The sequence below is a fragment of the Aptenodytes patagonicus genome, chromosome 3 (genome assembly GCF_965638725.1).
Source record: "Aptenodytes patagonicus chromosome 3, bAptPat1.pri.cur, whole genome shotgun sequence".
Classification (NCBI taxonomy): Eukaryota; Metazoa; Chordata; class Aves; order Sphenisciformes; family Spheniscidae; genus Aptenodytes; species Aptenodytes patagonicus.
In genome coordinates, this window is record NC_134951.1 from 96,909,380 (window position 1) to 96,927,917 (window position 18,538).

The 18,538-nt window shown below is 47.6% G+C and overlaps 1 protein-coding gene across 1 annotated transcript in view; it reads left to right on the forward strand.

Moving 5' to 3' along the window:
* Nucleotides 1-17,646: 17,646 nt before the first annotated feature.
* The window catches only part of ZFAND3 (zinc finger AN1-type containing 3), a 148,659-nt gene continuing 147,767 nt past the window's right edge, over nucleotides 17,647-18,538 (forward strand). The window contains 1 exon segment of the mRNA XM_076334374.1: nucleotides 17,647-18,110. Within this exon segment, the coding sequence (XP_076190489.1) occupies nucleotides 17,647-18,110 (464 nt within the window).

Consider the following 18,538-nt stretch of genomic DNA (forward strand, 5'->3'; position numbering starts at 1 on the left):
CATTGACTTAAACAAGGCCACTACCATGTCTGCAGGCTGGTTTGCCCCATACTCTGGGTAGATTGACATTATTTGCATGTTTGATCACCCCATTATGCCTTGAGTGAGAGAAGCCGCTGCGCTCTCCCTTGCAGTAGCCCAGTTCCCTTGCTGAGGTGTTACAGCTCAAGCAAAACCCGGTGAGGTGCCTGGGTGCCCTCCATCACCCCTTCTGGAGGTGCTGCCCCGTGTCTGCCAGCGTGGGAACGGGCCCACCACCGCCGCCTGCTCCTGCAGGTTGCCTCTGCCACTGTTCCATCTCTGCTAGATGTGAGGAGACTCCGTGGCAGTGTCAGATCCACCTCTTACGCCTCACTTTCCCCTCCCTTTCCCAAACAGTTAATCAGTGGCCATAGCAGGGATTAAGGAGGCATCTTGCTGCCGGTCTTTATCAACTTAAAAACTGATCACTTATTCCTATATTTTGTTTCCAGCCCTTTTGCAGGTGTTTGATGGCTCCTCCTCTCACCTTTTACCCACCTTGCCTTTTTAACAGTGTCTTGGTAGGGAGTTTTGATATGTGTTTTTAAAGACCAAATAAAATTTGACAATTTGTTCACATCCTATATAACCCTGCAGTGGTGCTGGAGTCATGACAGTAAAGCTTAGTTCTTGCTAGAATATAAAGAGCCTGTATGGAGCAGAATATAGAAATTGTGAAGGATTTCTATATTCTGGATTCAGTACAGCATTTCTTCTGGCTCTCATCCAAGCTTCTTCACATTGATTTTTTTTTCAGAGCTTATACAGGAAGCCAAACAACCTTTCCACTGAACCCAGAAGTAAACTGATCACAAGCCAAAGATGAGTCCTCTCTCTGCAGCTATCTGAACCATTACAGCAGCATTTGTTGAGTGTGCCTTTATTTTTCTGGTTTTAATCTGCAGTGTGCTGACAGTCCCGGAAAGATCCTTCTTAATGGGCTTTAATAGCAATGCAGCACTAAACTTATATAGCACCTGCCACACCAAGGCATCCCAGTAGACTTCCCAAATAATAGAGTTTAAAGTTTCTGCTTTCACGAGCCAAAAGCAAAGCTCAAGAGAGCAAAATTAAGTTTGGGTTTTAAAACATTGACAAGCTTGACATTATTAATTTCAAGAGGGGAATTAATCACTGCTAGAATGGATTGCAGAGGAAAAACCGGGGGGGATCAGCAGAGACAGCATTGATCACCTTACAACCACACACCTGGATGGGAACCTTTCAAACCCCAGGAACGAAAACCTTTGTTCAACATGCAACAATTGCATGTTTACAGCTGCTTAACCCACTGTAATTAAAATAAGTAATCCAGAAAAGTGACAGGAAGTCTGAAGTTGGGCTCACTGTATGTAATTTTGAGCTTTCATGCAGTACCTTCTATACAATGGTCTCAAAGCATTCTACAACTATTAATGGGTTATGCCTCCCTGGTAGCAAAAGCATTATAGCTATTGCAAACCAAGACACATAAAGATCAAATGATCTGTGCAAATGAATTCATAGTAATACTAATACCAGAAACCCAGGAGCTCTGGTTCTCAGATTCCTCATCTACCCCTTAGACAATGAAGCTTTCTGAAACTCCAAGAGGCCAATGTGTCACATGCATAACTTCTCTTTCACTTCAGTCCTAATCCTACGAATGGTTATATATGTGCTATTAAGGCTACTATAACGTTAATAATTGTAGCCTTTAACTGGCGTAAAGCAGGTGTCATTTCCTTTCATCAATAGGATTTCATGCTTTTAAAGCCAAAGAAGCAGGAGAAGAGCCAAACCTTGTGTTTCCTGAGCTGTCCAGTCATTCAGCAATAAATGAAACAAGCTGGAAACATCTTGCAGACCACCTGAAACAAGTATACAAGGAGATGCTGAAATGTTTAGAACATTTATGAACACAGTTTAACAGATCCTGGTAAGAGATTTTACCTCTTTTCAATGGAATAGGAAACGTATTTCTTAGCTATCTGCGCGAGCTGATGAAAGCTGCTTCTGAACTATGGCAGCAGGTCATACTTTCCAATAGGAAATAGGGCACATGCTTTCTGAATGTTACAACCAATATATACTTTTTGGTTCCATATCTTTAAAAGTTAAATGCATCTTCAAATGATTACAGCTATCTTCTTATTCTCAAGTTACTTATCACATGTCTAATAAATCTGTGAGCAGCAATCAGTGCATCAAGCTACAAGTTCCCATTTGAAACTCCTAAAATATTTTTTTTATAATGGCAATAAATGATTTTGATTCAGACAGCATAAGTAACTGCAGCTTATAGACATTATGCAGAACTGAGCTTGGAAATAAGGCATTTTTATTTCTCTGCTGTAAGATTGCCCTCCTTGATTTTCAAACCATTCTCAGACATTTTGATGCCAGGCAAAAGGTGACATGTAAAATAAGTTGTTGGAAGGAAAGGGTATGACTGAGCAAAAAGTAGTCACAAAAAAGGCAAAAAGAGCTTTTCTCTGAAAGAGAAAGTTTATAACCAAACTCAAGCAGTGGAAAAAAAATGGTCTGGGGATTCAAACTATTCTTATCATCCAATATATGAACCCACCCTTCCCCAAGGTCATTCTCTCCTTCTGCCTCCTAAGAAGCCCATTTACAATCCTTTTTTTGAGTGACTTTTGAAGGTGTAAGGAGGGACATAGCTCTGACTGAGCTCTGTCTGCCTAGGAACCAATTAGTGCCCTGCACTTAATCCACAAATTTGCAGCATGTCTTCTTTTCACCTACAGACAGAGCATCTGACTCTGGAAACTAAAATGCTGAACCGGTGCCCTTGCGCTCTCCTACAGTTGTTCGGTGTCAGGAGAATCCAGCTGGGTAAATCAGATAACAGATATCAAAGGCCCAATTCTGTCACTTTAAGAAAATATAGGACCACCATCAGTGCTGTCCAATGAAGAAGATACTTCTTTGGGTTAACCAGACCCAAAATATGAAGTATTCGTGCTAGTTCTCCCCAGCATTCAGATGGGGAAATGATGAAGAGATGTGTTATTCTAAATGCCTAAGCACCACAGAGGCACAGCATAAAACATGAGGCACGCTGTATGGCAGAGCTCCCCTTGGCTCATGCATCAGCCTGTGCGAGCCAGCAAACAGACAGTAAAAAAAGCTGCATGCTATCTTTTCTGTGATCACATCCAAAGCTGGGGCAAACAGTCATCAAGAACAGCTGATGCTGATACTCGGTGAAGGAGGAAATCAGTCTAGGATGGGTCATGGACACCCAAAAGGATCAGACAGCAGAAGGGACAAAGAAAACACATAGGTATTTTATAGGACTGACATGTCGAATCGGGTGGCCCTTCCTGAGAGATGCTGCCACCTGGGCAGGGGGTTTGGCGGGGGACTGAGAAGCAGCTTTTGCACCTTGCGGCTTGAGGGAGGAGAACAGATGCTCACAGATTCTCTGGGGAAGAGCTGAGCTTTTTGTTAGTTTTTTTCCAGGGTTGGCACAGCATGGGAGGGCAAGAGAGGGAAGAGGAAGTTTAATAAGTGGGTACTTTATCCTGGGTTTTTTAGTGGTTTTATACATGTAGAGGATTTTATGTTTTTCATTCAGGAGCCCAGTACTGCTGGGCACTGTCAAAACATAAACCACCAAGGCAGTTCTACCTTGATAAAGTTACCAGCCAGGAACAGGGAGCACAGAACAGATCAATATATAATGTGGGAGTCATCGGCAAAACACCTGCTTAACCAATGTCTAACAGCCTGTCTCCAGAAATAGACTACATGAGACAAACATGGGTGTAAGAGACTCTGCAGTAAATAATTATGGATTAAGCTACAGCTAACTATTGATAGTTTGTCTCTCATCCATTTTTGTACTGCCTCACCTATGGCCTCAGCCATCATGCGTTTTACTTCAAACTTTATTTTCATCCTCCTGAAAAAAGCTAGCCATAGACATCTTGCAGGGGTATAAATTAGAGCCTAGGTTTCAGTGTAAGCTGAACCCAGACTGGACACAGCTGAAACCTAGAGAGCAGAGTTTAATTTTAGTAGTCCTTCAATGCCACTGCAGTCTCCTAAGCCTGTACTTTCCAGCCTCTCTATTGCCCCTCCTTTTTCTCTAGCTTACTAGAAGCCACCTGCTTGTTTCTAGCAAAGCTGAAACCCAAAATATCACAACATATTCCATTCCTTCATCACTCAGCTCTCTTCAACAGCCTGAAAAGATACTACCTGAGTGGGCTACTCGCTGGGCTGAGTGCTCAGCCCTGCATGCTCACTGGTGAGAGAAAAGGAAAGAACATGGTTTGGGGAGACACATTGACACCTGCATGAAAACAGCCATGATTTGGGGAGGCACACTGACACCTGCATGAAAACAGCCATGGGAGGCTGGCAAATGAAAGGCTCAGGCAGATGGATGTCCTGCATTGGGGTAGATTAAATACAATTAGACCATCTCACTATCTGTTTTACAAGGCAAAGTACGGCGACAGCAAGAGCGGCCATGAGGTTGTCCCACAGCAAGGTGGCTGACAAGGCACATGGTAAAGTGTTGATATGAGGTCAAAGAGAAGAGAGAACAGAATACCATGGGAGAGACCTTGGCAACAGGAGGACCAAAAAAGCAGAAAAGCAGGAACAGACCTTGAGACAGATTGTGTGATTAAGTGGAGCTGGAGATAATTGTATTTTAAAGATCTCCTGGGGAATGGGCTCAGAATAGAAGCAGCAGCAGGGCTGGATCTGTAGCTATGTAGATAGCTATCACTGCATTTGTTAGCACGGAGAAGGAAACGGAGAACCGTGGTCTACATGGGTAAGGTTCTTTTTAGCAGGTCAGTGCAGTGTTAAACAGATGTACCAATACTGGTGGTGTAACATTGTCCTGCACAGGCTGTTATAAGTCCCAGGGCTATACTAAATGAAACTGTTGACAGGAATACTAGTCTCCAGAGGTTATTTGTTCACAGCCTGCTGTTTGGGAATAATGAAGGAAGCTGGAGAAGAGACAATTTTTTAACCATCTTCTGGTATCTCAGCTCAGCACCACCTGGATGTTCACCCCAGTTATTCCTTATTCCTGACTGGATGCTTCCCATTTTTTTACAGAGGAGAGACTTGCTGCCTGCTGTGATATTCATAAGCAGGATAAATGTCCAACAGCTGCCAGCTAGCTCTCCCCACTCATTCATATGACGATCAGTCAATAGGTGCTGAAATCTCCCCTCTGAATAAGTAGACGGTTTTCTATCAAAAGCCCAAGAGAAGTTATCCGCTCTCTTGTTTAGGGGTCTACAGGAAAATGCCATCCTCGCAGGGTTTCCCTGGGCTGGAGAAGCAGTAGAACAGCAGTGGAAATGGGCCCTACATCTGATTGCATTAACATTTCAAGCTACTCCCCTTGCCTTTTTTTCCCAAATTTGTTTAATGAAACCAATTGAAACCATGACAATAGCATAGGTGTGGCTGCTGCTGGTAACCAGGCTACTAATATCTTTTGAACAGGCTAAGCAATTAAATAAAGGCATGCCTAATAAGCAGAAATACTAACTTGTGGCCATGCCGTGCCGCAGGGCTTAATGTAGGATTTTCTTTCTTTCTCTGTACAAAAATAATATGCCCCTTCGTTGTTTTGATAGGACTTGCCACCTCAGCATGGCTAAGGCAGCCGTTCTGACCTTTCAGCAAGTGATTTGTGACGCAGGAAGAGAGATGCAAAAGAACTCAGAGGGAGCAAGGTGCAAGGAAAGTCCGGTGGCTTTGTGCATGTGCCTGAGTACGAGGAGGGAGAGAGGGACAGGGAGAGAGGAGGCAGGAGCAGGGGGAGTGGGGACAGGGAGGTTCACAGTACGCAGGGTGTGAAGCTTGAATGGCTCATCATTTAAATGGCCATCAAGTAAAAACCCCAGCTACAGCGCTTGTGACAGTACTACCTCCCACCTTAGCAACCAAGCAATCTCCACATCCTGTGGAGCACCTAAGAGTGAGTGATGCTGGTGGTGAATTCCTGTCACATGGGCAAAAGTCCCTATTCACTGCCCTGTCACCCTCTGTCACCACAGGAGCAGACCAGGCATCGTGCAAGCCTAGTGAAACACCACTTGGTGTCACAGGTCCTTTCACAGCAGATGCACTCTTCTGCTTCATTCTTGGCAATGCATACTGCTTACTGGCAGCTGTGAAGATTTTCAGTATCACAATTGTTATTTTAAAACTTTGTTACGCCTACATAAATTGGTTAGATCGGACAGTAGATCTATACATATACGTGGGAGAAAGAAGCAAAAATAAGGAAGTTGTATCCAAAGCTTGTAATGAAACATCACTCTTTCATAAGTATATCAGCAAGAGTAATGTCTTCCTCTGCCCTTGACAGCTGTATGCAGCATCACATCCCCCCATCACAGCATTGCAGAGGCCACCCTATGATGTCGATCATGAGAACGCAGGTCACCCCTTTGTCACTGGTCCAGCCACAGCGCAGATGAGTGCCTTTGCTGGCTGCCCATGCATGCATGCAAACTAACAAGGCTTTGAACCCCTTGCTGGGGAACTCTCCTGATCTTCTCACAGATGTTGTGCAGATGCACTGTGCTACAGTAAATATGAGCTGCATCCAGTGGACTTTGCAGGCAGCATGGCCACACCTTCAGCGCACCAGATGTGTGCACTAGCACTGGCTCAGCATGTATAAACTGCCTGCTCCCAGGTGCTTTGCTTTCGGCATTTAACTTCTTGAACCAGAGCCGTGCAGTCTGGTTTTCTTTAAAAAGGGATACTGGGCTTGCAGATTATGCAGCACAGAGTCCCTTGCCCGGTTGCTGTAGCCCTTTTTCCCGGCGCAGCCAAGGGCCAGGTGAAAGACCCTGGCTGTGAGAGCAGCTATCTCCCTCTCTGCAATAAATCAGCATGGCCAGAAAGTGCTGGGGTAGAAGTGAGAGGGTCACAGTGTGTGGCCTTCCCTCGGGGCTTAAAGTATGGAGGTGATGTGCCCATCCCAGAAATGCAGGGAGCCACCACTGAGAATGAGTAATGGCTATCAACACCTACTCTCAATCATGCTGCCTGGAGGATTTGTGTCACCTCGCAATCACACATGTGAATGAGCTCACGTTAAGCAGACCCTCCTACTAATTGCAGGTAACAACAGTACTTCACCAATAAGCACAGTCAGTTCACACCTCAGAGCTGTTGTCTATAAATTGCCTTCGAAAGCTGGTAAAAATTCCTGGATAGGGGTTTTCAAGCTTTTCTTTGAAACCAGGAAAACAAAAAGCTTTCTTCCCTGGAGAACTGATAAGAAATAGGCTTATGCTGACATGGTCTTAATCCAGCCTTGACTGTGAGTAACAGAATAGGAAAACAAAGTAGTTTGTCCCAGATCCCATTTCAAGGTGTTAATGAGAAACTGTCATATCACTTCAGAAATAGATGCTATTACAGACAAAGCCACTGTGCCAGCTTTTCCCTTGGCTTCCTTAAACCTCTCATGTCCCTGTTAACCAATGCTGGGAGGGTTAATAAAGGAATGAGTAAACTCAGCAGGCAACACAAGTGACAGTCCCAGCAACACCAACCAGCTTCAGGAGGCTAATTGCTACAGTAAGAGCTTGAGGATCCCTGCTCAGAAGTCTCTCAGTTTTTTTATTGCTTCCCAAGAACTCACTGATGCCTTCCCTTTTCCTATCCTCCTGTTACTCTTTTCTCCATTGCTATGGTTTCCGCCTGGGGTACTTCACTGAACTATTTTCAGCTTGTTAACCATTGACCTGTCCCCATGTTTCACCTCCTCCTGTCTCCTCCTATCAGCAGCCTTCAAGAAGTACCCTGTAACCTGTCCCTCTGTTGAAAAGTTGTCTGTAAAAAGTAATAATCCTCCTGAAACCCATTTGTAAACTGAAATAGTGACTCGTCCTCTCTCTCCTACATGGGATAGGGATGGTTAGACATAGAATCATAGAATCATAGAATCATTGAGGTTGGAAGAGACCTCTAAGATCATCAAGTCCAACCATCAACCCAACACCACCATGCCCACTAAACCATGTCCCTAAGTGCCTCATCTACACGTCTTTTAAATACCTCCAGGGATGGGGACTCCACCACTTCCCTGGGCAGCCTGTTCCAATGTTTCACCACTCTTTCAGTAAAGAAATTTTTCCTTACATCCAATCTAAACCTCCCCTGCCGCAACTTGAGGCCATTTCCTCTCGTCCTATCGCTTGTTACTTGGGAGAAGAGACCGACACCCACCTCGCTACAACCTCCTTTCAGGTAGTTGTAGAGAGCGATGAGGTCTCCCCTCAGCCTCCTTTTCTCCAGGCTAAACAACCCCAGTTCCCTCAGCCGCTCCTCTTAAGACTTGTTCTCCAGACCCCTCACCAGCCTCGTTGCCCTTCTCTGGACACGCTCCAGCACCTCAACGTCCTTCTTGTAGTGAGGGGCCCAAAACTGAACACAGTATTCGAGGTGCGGCCTCACCAGGGCTGAGTACAGGGGCACGATCACTTCCCTACTCCTGCTGGCCACACTATTTCTGATACAGGCCAGGATGCCATTGGCCTTCTTGGCCGCCTGGGCACACTGCCGGCTCATGTTCAGCCGGCTGTCGACCAGCACCCCCAGGTCTTTCTCTGCTGGGCAGCTTTCTAGCCACTCTTCCCCAAGCCTGTAGCGCTGCATGGGGTTGTTGTGGCCGAAATGCAGGACCCGGCACTTGGCCTTGTTGAACCTCATACAGTTGGCCTGGGCCCATCGATCCAGCCTGTCCAGGTCCCTCTGCAGAGCCTTCCTACCCTCGAGCAGATCAACACTCCCGCCCAGCTTGGTGTCGTCTGCAAACTTACTGAGGGTGCACTCAATCCCCTCATCCAGATCATTGATAAAGATATTGAACAAGACCGGCCCCAGTACTGAGCCCTGGGGAACACCGCTCGTGACCGGCCGCCAACTGGATGTAACTCCATTCACCACAACTCTCTGGGCCCGGCCGTCCAGCCAGTTTTTGACCCAGCGCAGAGTCCACCTGTCTAAGCCGTGAGCCGCCAGCTTTTCTAGGAGAATGCTGTGGGAGACGGTGTCAAAGGCCTTGCTGAAGTCCAGGTAGACCACATCCACAGCCTTTCCCTCATCCACTAGGCGGGTCACCTGGTCATAGAAGGAGAATGACATACATGATCATCCACTGTTTCATTCCTGTGCCAGCACTCAGCTCCAAACCTGAGTGTGGGTATTTGCACTGGTCTTCTGGCCAGACTCTTACTCCACTCACGTTCTCATTTGTCCTACGAATCTACACATTTGTAGCCCATACAGGCCAGACTCACTGCTGAAGTCAAAGATGGGTTTGGGAAGCTGGAGGGGTGAGCACACCTTCAAAAAGTGAAGTTAAGAAGCTGTAATGAGTCTGTTTCCATCTCCCCTCCCCGCTCCAGGACCTTTACATCCCCCACCCATGCACAAGCACTTGCAGCCACATTCCCTCCCACCCGCTCATAAAAAGTCCTCCCTCTCACAGGAGCTGACTGCGACTCCAGGACCATCTATGTACTTGGGGTGTGTGTTATATGCTATGCAATCTGGGATGGAGAGTCCCAAAGATTTCGAGACAACGCTTGCCATGCCTGCTGCTGAGGGGAGGAAAAGGAGGGCTGCTGCTTGTGCTACGGGGAGACATCAGCCCCCCCCAGTGGCAGCCCCACACCGTACAGTCCATCCCTCTTTCTGTACCAGTGGTAGCATCAACAGAGCTGTACAGGAACAAAATAAAGACCAGCAGCTGGAGTCTCTTGGCTGCTCACACGGCGGTCATGCAGTTCAGGCACTGCAGCTTCTCTCTCATCCAGTCTGCTCTCCACTTTCTGTCTCGTCTACAACTACAATGTTGTTGCGCAACTCAATTTCTTCCTCTTGCAACTGAGCCGAGGTTTCTCCCAACAGCTGGTATCTTGTCAGAAGCTTCTTCCTAACCACTGCTTCACTTCCAGATTCCCAGTCCTAACTCACCCAGTTCCCTGGAAACTGTTCTTCCACCACTTGCTGCTCTGGTTTCTTATCTGCTGCTTTGCTCTCAGGTTCTCCTCAAGTTTCTTGCCTGACTCTGAAACAAAATGGAGTATCCTGGCTTCAGCGGTAGCCTGTTAAAGTGAAATGCTTTGCAGCTTGACAGAGGGAGATACAGAGATCCCCTGCTGTGTTCCTACGGAAAATTCAAAGCCTCAGCATTCTCCTTACCTTCAAAGAGCACCATCTCCTCACCCTGTGGCATGTACCCCAGCTCCTCCAAACTGGAGTTGCAGCTCTCCCCTCGAGGTGGAAGACTCCTTCAGATCTCAGCGTTTCCAGCCCGGGGAGAGGGGAGCAGAGCACACCGCAGCAGGTGTGTTGTTACTGCAGGAGGCAGGACGGGACTCTCCAGCAGCCCCTCATCAACTCGCCTTCTCTTCCTCCCTTTTCAGCCTCTGTCCCAGGCCGGTGGCTGCTGCCCTGGCCTGGGGAGGACCAAGCTGCTCAGGGCCACTACCTCCTCCAACCTTTCCTGCTTGTATTCTGCCATCGCCTTGATGCAACAGGCAGAGTGGGAAACACTGGGGCTCTCTGGCAAGATGGAGGGGTGGCTCCCAGCCCGGGGTCACAAGGCGGCACAGATTTAATGGGGTGGGGCAGCAGGTTTGAGCACCACTGCAAGCACTGGTCAGCCCAGCAGATGCTCCTGCGTGGCACGACAGTTGTGGTTGACCGCACAGCATCCCTGCCCACCAGCCTGCAAGTCCACCCAGAGTCTGCCTGGCCATTTGTAGCCAACAGCTGAGGAAATGTTTCTCAGAGGAGTTGATCTGAAAGGCGAGGGGACTGAGCACAAATGTGGCAGCTCAGTTGTACGGCATAAAGGAAAGCCGTCAGTGTGCACACAGCAGGGGAAACTGTGCCATGGGTACAACTGTTAGCACTTTAAACTTGTTTTATAACAGCGTCAGACAAATTTGAAACAGCTGCTCTGTATGCTCTTCATTTCCAGCGGCAATGTCTTTTTTTTTTTACTTGCTGTAAAAGAAATTGGTGCTGCTGCTGTTTACAAAATTACCCAAGCTGCACTTATGACTTCTAACTTCTGATCTTGCTGTGATCACATGGATACCATAAGATCAGGGTTTTCTCGGCTAACGCTGGTGCCACAGCCCTGAAAAGGCTAAATGTTGGATACATTATGGAGGGGAGCAGGCAGGGGCAGCAAGGGAGAACTGAAGGCTCCCATTTCACATTCTCTGAAGACCTTTTGTCATTGAACTACCAAACACTTTCTCATGCTGCTGAGCAATTAAGCCTCCCCGACACTGGAGCGTTTATGAGGGAATTACCGCTCATCTCAGCCATGCTCGAAACACCAGGTCAGAAGTCAGAGGATTGATAAACCTATTGAGGTGCCTGGAAATACATTCAGCTGCCAAGTCCCCAGTCTGACATCTTCAGAGCAACGGCGGAACGAGCAGAAATAGCTTATATTCAAACAGATTGCCAGGGGCAGGCACCTTCCAGTCTAATGAAGGCTGGCCTGTTTTATATCTATACAAGATGAGGGGTTTATTATGCTTGTTTATCTGTGCTGCAGTAGGACCCAGAAGACCTAGGTGCAGACAAGGTCCCTTTGCACTAGGCATTACAAAAATGCTGAAAAGAAGCCAAGTGAAGAGAACAGAGGAAATACAGAAATATCATTGATCTTTTACCTTTCCATTTAACCATATTCTTTTGGCCTAGGCTCCTTTTTTGAATGGAAGGACATGTATAGTGCTTTATTTATTTTTAACTCTTTAATTTATAAACCAAGTAGTCGCATCAAAGATGATTTGGGATGCCACTGTTAAGTGAACCTGGACCCTGGGGCAGAGGAGGCAGGTCTTGGGGGTTGCTAAAGGAGCACTCAAGGCATGAGCTCTGGAAGAGGGCACAGACTCCGCATCAGCTGCTATATTGGGAGTTGAGCGACGTGAATGCTATTACTAGATCTGCAGGTGCTTTCTTGTGTGACCCTGGGCAGCTTGTTTCACTTTTCAAGGCTGCTTTCCTCCTGGTAAAATTGCTGTAACAATGCTTACCTTTTTTAAAAAAAGTGCTTGGAGATCATTTCCTAAAAAGAGCTTTCAAAGGCTAAGAACGGTCTTTGCTGAGCCTGCTATCCATCATCAGGAAATGCCTAGCACAATGTGATCATCATTACACATTCATTAACTCTCATGGTTTATAATAATAATAATAAAAGTCTCGGCTTATATAGAACATCTGCAGGTTTATTTTTCTGTGAGTGATTTCAGTATTAGTCACTGTCACATCTGTGTGGGGTCACTACCCACTTTTGTTTTCTAGGCATCCTCTCTCCTTTTATTAAATCATGCCTAATGTTCTGATTTTTTTTTAATTTTAAATACCTTATCTGGCAATTTTAGACTAGCCTAGAATGTTTGTTTAATTGCACTCCATGTTTTGCATTTGTGCTTTTCTCGAAGTGCCCTGGATTACATAAGGAGCAGGAAGGGGAAGCAATACATGTGTGAAATAAATAAAAGTATTATTAATAATAATTGGCTCTGGCTTAGTCATATCCATGCAAATTACAACTGGCTGTGTTAAGAGTTTTCTCTTTCACCTTGGACCCTCCATCCAGCCATTAACTGCAAAGAAATGGCACTCTCTTAGTCACAGTAATAATAACAACAGCAATTCCTCATTTTTAAAAATGCCATCCAATAAAGATTCATTTACCAGACTGCCCATGAGATTATTATCGTTTCCATTTCAGAAAATGAAGCTGAGGCACAGAGAGACTTAAAATAACCAGAAGAAGAATGTCAAAGTCCTGACTCCAAATTCTGTGCTGTAACTATTTAAACTTGTCCTTTAGTGTTCAAACGTATGTTTTACGTTTTAAAAAGACATAGCTATGAAAACCTCCTAATCTGCATGACTCATAAGCTGGTAATTCATGGCTGGTTAAATTTTTTTTTTTTTTTTTGCTTTGTCAACACAACCAGTGTTGAGAGCCAAGATGAACTCAGCTTGCCTTCTTTAACCTGGAGACTTCCTTCAAGCAGCAAAGAAAACCGGAGCCGGATTTATTGAGGCCCAAGCCAGAGGCTAAGGTGCGGGCACTTCTCTCTTCAGACTGCTTGCACTGACATGTAACTTAAACTAAATGAATAAGCAAATCTTGAGGCATTCAGCTGGATCACACCCTGCTATGCCAGGTGCGTACAAAAACCAAGATATGCTTTTCAAACGTAGAAAATGAGATGAGCTATGCATCGAAGAGCAGGCATTTGAAAGCCTGGCAGCCTTGGTCCCGATTCAGCCAGTCTTGGGCAGTGTTCAGTCACCTTTTCCGGGGTCACATCCATGTTGCTGACTTGCTGCAGGTTAATGTCTTCGTGGACTGTAGCCTATGGCCTGGGCTCTAGCGAATCATCATAATTGTTCCTCTTATCGTTAGCTATGACTATAGCTCAGACATGTCCTCTCCACTGCCCTTTCCCACATGCTCATTTTATTTTTCAGCCTCAATACAGGGTTTAACAAGAATGATCTTCCAAAAGAAAAGATTTCACTAAGAATATCTGCCTACTGAAGAGGAATAAAAAGTGGTGATTATTTCAATCAGTTCAAGAGTCTCTCTAACAGATTGGCACCACATGAGTCACTTTTATCATTTTATGGTAATTTAGATCTCAAGATGAGAAGGAAGATGTACAATACTTGTGACATTCTCCACCTGCTCCACTTTACAGTTGTGCACGTGTATCTCAATCGGGCAATCATGTTTATACTAAAATAAACAACCCTCAAATGTTCTGATTATATACAGGTACAACCTTTTCTAGTATATCTGAAAAAAAGGGAGCACTTGAGAAACAATGGTATTTAATTGTGGCTTCTAAATCTGGTGGAGTTTTGCCTCCTGATCCTGTGAAGTCTGTTACCTCATCTAATCCTGCAATGGGGACCTGCTGAGAATGAGCCAGAAGCACCTCAGTGAGAAGTAAAAATTAGACTTCACCATGAGAACATTTTCCGTCTATGTCCTAAGCATTTCTTCCCTTAGAGACATCTCTTTTACTAAACTAATACCTTCCATTTTTGTTTATAATTTTAAACATGAATGTATGGTTATGATCTCTCCCCAAATGCAATCGTTCCCTGGCCAAACTGTAAACATTAGAATTTTTAAGTATTTCAGTGTCTGCAGGCTTTATTTTGGCTGCTCTTCTCTGCATTGTCTCTGATTTGCCTGCAAAAAGATGCCTGGAGAAGAGCTGCAGGGCGGCTAGAGACCCATTAGAAGGATTACCACCTTCCCCATCTACTTCATGCATTCAGATATGCAGAACTAAAATGACATCAGCTGTTTCTGTTGTCATATAGTTAAACTGTTGCTCGCTAGTCCTCTTCTGGCATTACTGTTTTTCAAGTTACTTTCCTATAACTAAATAAGTTTCCCCCCCACCTAATGCATGTTTACAATGCATGTTTGCTTCCCAAGGTTGAAACGTGCTTTGCTGTATCTGGACCATATGATGACTTTCTGCGTATGAATATTCCCAGCCCTATCCAACTAATATGCTGCATATGCTTCCTAAGTGCTTTTTATCCATTTGTCTCTGGATGCTTATACATTAGTTGAGAAAGCTTCCAGGGCTTGGAGTCTTTGGATGAAAAAAAGCTAGAGAAAATGTCAGTTAGCACTGAAACTCCTCAGGGAGCGAGAGGCCTGGCTCAAGAGATCTGTTGGAGGAAGAGCCCACACACTGAATGGAGGTTGCGATGCCCTGTTCATGACTGCGTTTATTTTAGATCAGCTGAACCAGTTTTCTCCCTGCCAGCCTCCGAAGAAGCATCGCACACTGGTACTTCCCCTCGCTGTCACATTGCACCACAAAAACACACTTTCTGGTGGCTGCAAATGGATGGATATGATTAGAAGAAACATGACACAAATCAAAACATTAAAGGGTTTAGAAAAGCAGGTACAGATTAACACAATAAATTTTCAGGAAACAATGCGGAATGGATACATCAGTAATTTTTATGTTGTTTAAACAAAATATGAAATACCACAATTATACAAAGCCAGTGTTGCAAAAGTCATACTTTAAAAAAAAAGACCAATTATTATAAACATATGGCATGACAGCATCAAAGCACACATGCTTCCTCTGCTCTGTCCCATAGTATTCAACTGTACTATAATCCCAAAGTTCCCCCCTCCCCCCCGATTATTCCTCCTTAGGGCATTAGTGGTAGCCAGAGTTAGAGTTGTTCAGGTGTCTTCATCGTCATCATGCTTAATATGTGTTTGCTTCGTGTAATAACATTATCCCTGAACTCATGTTTTTCTTGTGTTTAACTTCAGAGTGAATTACCACTCCACTGCAGGGTTTTTAAAAACCTGAATTACTCAGAAAACTAGAATTTTGACGTTATCCCAACATAACTTTACAAAATCAAGAAAGGTTTATTTGAAATGACACAAGAGTACCAAGCAGAGAGAATGCTTCTCCACGACATTTGTAATACTTGAAAGCTAACTCAGCATGAGCTCACTTTAATAGCAAATAAGGACATACAAACTAACTATCAAATCGTCTTTAAAAAGCCAGCATGTACTCCTTATCTGAGGTGAATTTACAGTCTCCGGTAGTAGCACAGGTAGACAGCACATAAGAGACAACTGTAATTTTCAGTTGACTTGCTGGCTTAAAGGGCTGAGTGAGTAAGGCCAGGGCTATTTTGTTCAAGTACTCACTTCTCTTGGTGCACTCAGCAGTGCTGCCTCAGCAGCTGGGCTCCTCAGAAAGATGTGCCAAGAGCAAGCTCTCATGCTTCGGTGCACAGGGTGGTATGCAGCCACAGACACTTTAAAGAGGGCTGGCAGTTGGACCAGTTAATGTGTCAATGAAAACTCAACACATGTCCTGTCTCCATCGTACCACGTCGGTCTTACACTCAGTAACGTTATTGCATTCAAAGTCACTGCTGAGGAAGAGCAGCGACTGGTTAAGCTACTGAAGCATTAACAGCCCACTTGATGCATCAACAGGGAGTCAGGTAGCCCCAGACGCAACGGTTAGATAAAACAACCGTTATTAGTAAACTCTGTCACCAACCAGTCTGTTCAAAAGAAGTCTGTTTCCATGATTTCAATTAAATTCCAACTTTTTAGCATGTGTGTATATGTATTCCATTACTACTTTTTCCTCTGTCATGAATTAATTTGATATAAAATTCTTTAAGAAGGTTAATATTCAAGTCAAAAGGTCATTGGCAGAATTAATTAGTTGTTCACAAACACCTACATACTCTGGACTTTGTTAAGGATGTTTATTATTGTCAATGTTAAATAACCTTGGTTTTAAGTGCAAAGAAGAAATCAAAGTATAAGATGGGTAACAGCACCTCAGGAACGTATCAGAATTCCACCTTCATTATTGCCACACCAGTATTTTTCCACATAGCATTTTTCACTCAGATCAAAAAGCGATTTCTAGCAGGAGGTCAGCAGTATTTCCACTTCACAGACAAAAGCAAGGTACAGCGAGTGCAAGACTGTAACTTGCTCAAGGCCATTTGCGAAACCCGTACCAGAAGTACAATCCCTATTACTCAGCCCTCAAGTCCAGTTGCTGGAAATTCCCCTCTCCTTTCCTGTCCGTCAAAGGGCAGCAGCCGGTAATCGCCTATGCACCCTGCCCGCTGTATGCTTCCCTCCTTGCCTTACCTTACCTCTTGCAGGTCCCTTTCTCTGGGGCCAAAACACGAGGGCCAAGGTGGCCCCCTTCTCCCGGCTTCAGCCAGCCCTCAGCTTAGTGTCCTCAGGCAGTGAGTGTTGCTCACCACAGGCAAAGAAATCCCCACGTACTTTAGGCACCTAACCGATTTTATTTCGTACTGAGGGAAACCGAGGACGAACACCTACAGAATAAGCAGGAAAGAAAAGATGAAGCGTCGCCCTCTGGGCCCTCCCCGGCCTCCAGGCCTCCCTCCCAGCTCGCAGCGGAGAGGCCTGGCACAGAAACAAACGGAGCCCACGAGGAACAAGGCCCGGTCCACCCCCACCCCCACCTGCACCGGGGTCCCTCAGAGGCGGCCACCCGCCAGGGAGAGACCCCGAGTGCGCACAGGCCGCCCACGTCCCGACACACCGGGCTGGCAGCGACCAGCCCCGCCTCGGCAAGGCAGATCCCAGCCGAGAGCCTGAGCCTGGGCCCCGGCCGCGGCGGCTCGGACAGGTCCCGGCCCGGGAGGGTGGAGGGTGGGGGATGCGGGCCCGCCCGGCCCCCCCTGGCCCTGGGCAGCGCGGGGGAGGCCCCCGGGGACCCCCTCGCCACCGACCAACTTCCGCGTCGAAGGCCCTCCGCGCATGCGCGGCCAACGCCGGCACCCCCCCCCCACCCCCCTCCCGTCTTCCCTGGCTATACCACTATGTGCCTAACGTGTGGGTAGAGGCAAAAGAGGGCGGCGGCTCCAGGTAGCTCTGCAGGCCTCAGTCCCCCCTTAATCCTCCTCACAGAGAAGTTCGTTCCCTTCTCGAGTCTATGGGTGCCTTCCAAACTTGCTTGTCTCCCAGTTCCCGACCACGATCTAACCCAACTCCCCCCGGGGATGGGCTATGGTATATGCCACTCCCAGCTGATCCCGTAGCTTGGCGAAACCATCCTGCTCAGGACAGGGGGGGGCAAGGCACCGGACCGGGGACGCACACGCATTCCTGAGTCAGGGGCCGAGCGGCGGGGGAGGGTCGGCGCGCTCCGCTGCGACAGCGAGGTCGTCCCAGGAACGGGCGGGCGGGAGGGGCCGCTGCAGAGAGCTCCGCGCCGCGTCCCCGCTCCCCTGCGGGCCCGGCCGGTAGGGCGCGGCCGCCCCCCTCCCGCGCCCTCCCCTCCACCGCCTCTCCAGTGGTCGCGCCCGGCTCCAGCTGACCGGCCTGGAATCCCGGCTGGGAGCCCCGCGCCCCCCCCCCCCGCCGCTGCCGCCGCCCCGCGCACCGGCCCCACCATGGGAGACGCCGGCAGCGAGCGCAGCAAGGCGCCCAGCCTGCCACCGCGCTGCCCCTGCGGCTTCTGGGGGTAAGCAGGGCCCGAGGGCGAGGAGGGGGCTGGGCTGGAGCCGGCCCGGCCTGGCCCGGCGCGGGGAGGGGGACGGGCGGCGAGGCGAAGGGCGAGGCGGCGGGGGGCCGCGGCCGGGCGGGGGCAGGGCCCGGGCCTGGGCCTGGCCTGGCGGGCAGGCCGGCCGGGGCGCCGGGCCAGGTCGTAGCCCTGGGCTCGGGCCTGTCACGGGGGCCGAGCCCGCAGCTCGCCCCGGGGCGGGGGTGGCCGCTGGCCCCTGCCGGGCGGGCCGCAGGGGGTGCCCGCGGGGGGAGAGGGGTGTCCCCCTCCCTCCCGACGTGTGGCGGGGTGTACCGCGGTCCCGGGGGGCACGGGCGGGGGTGGCAGCGGCTCCTGGCTTAGAGGCAGCGGGTGACCCGGGGGGGGGGGAGGCGGCTGCGTTGCCCCCG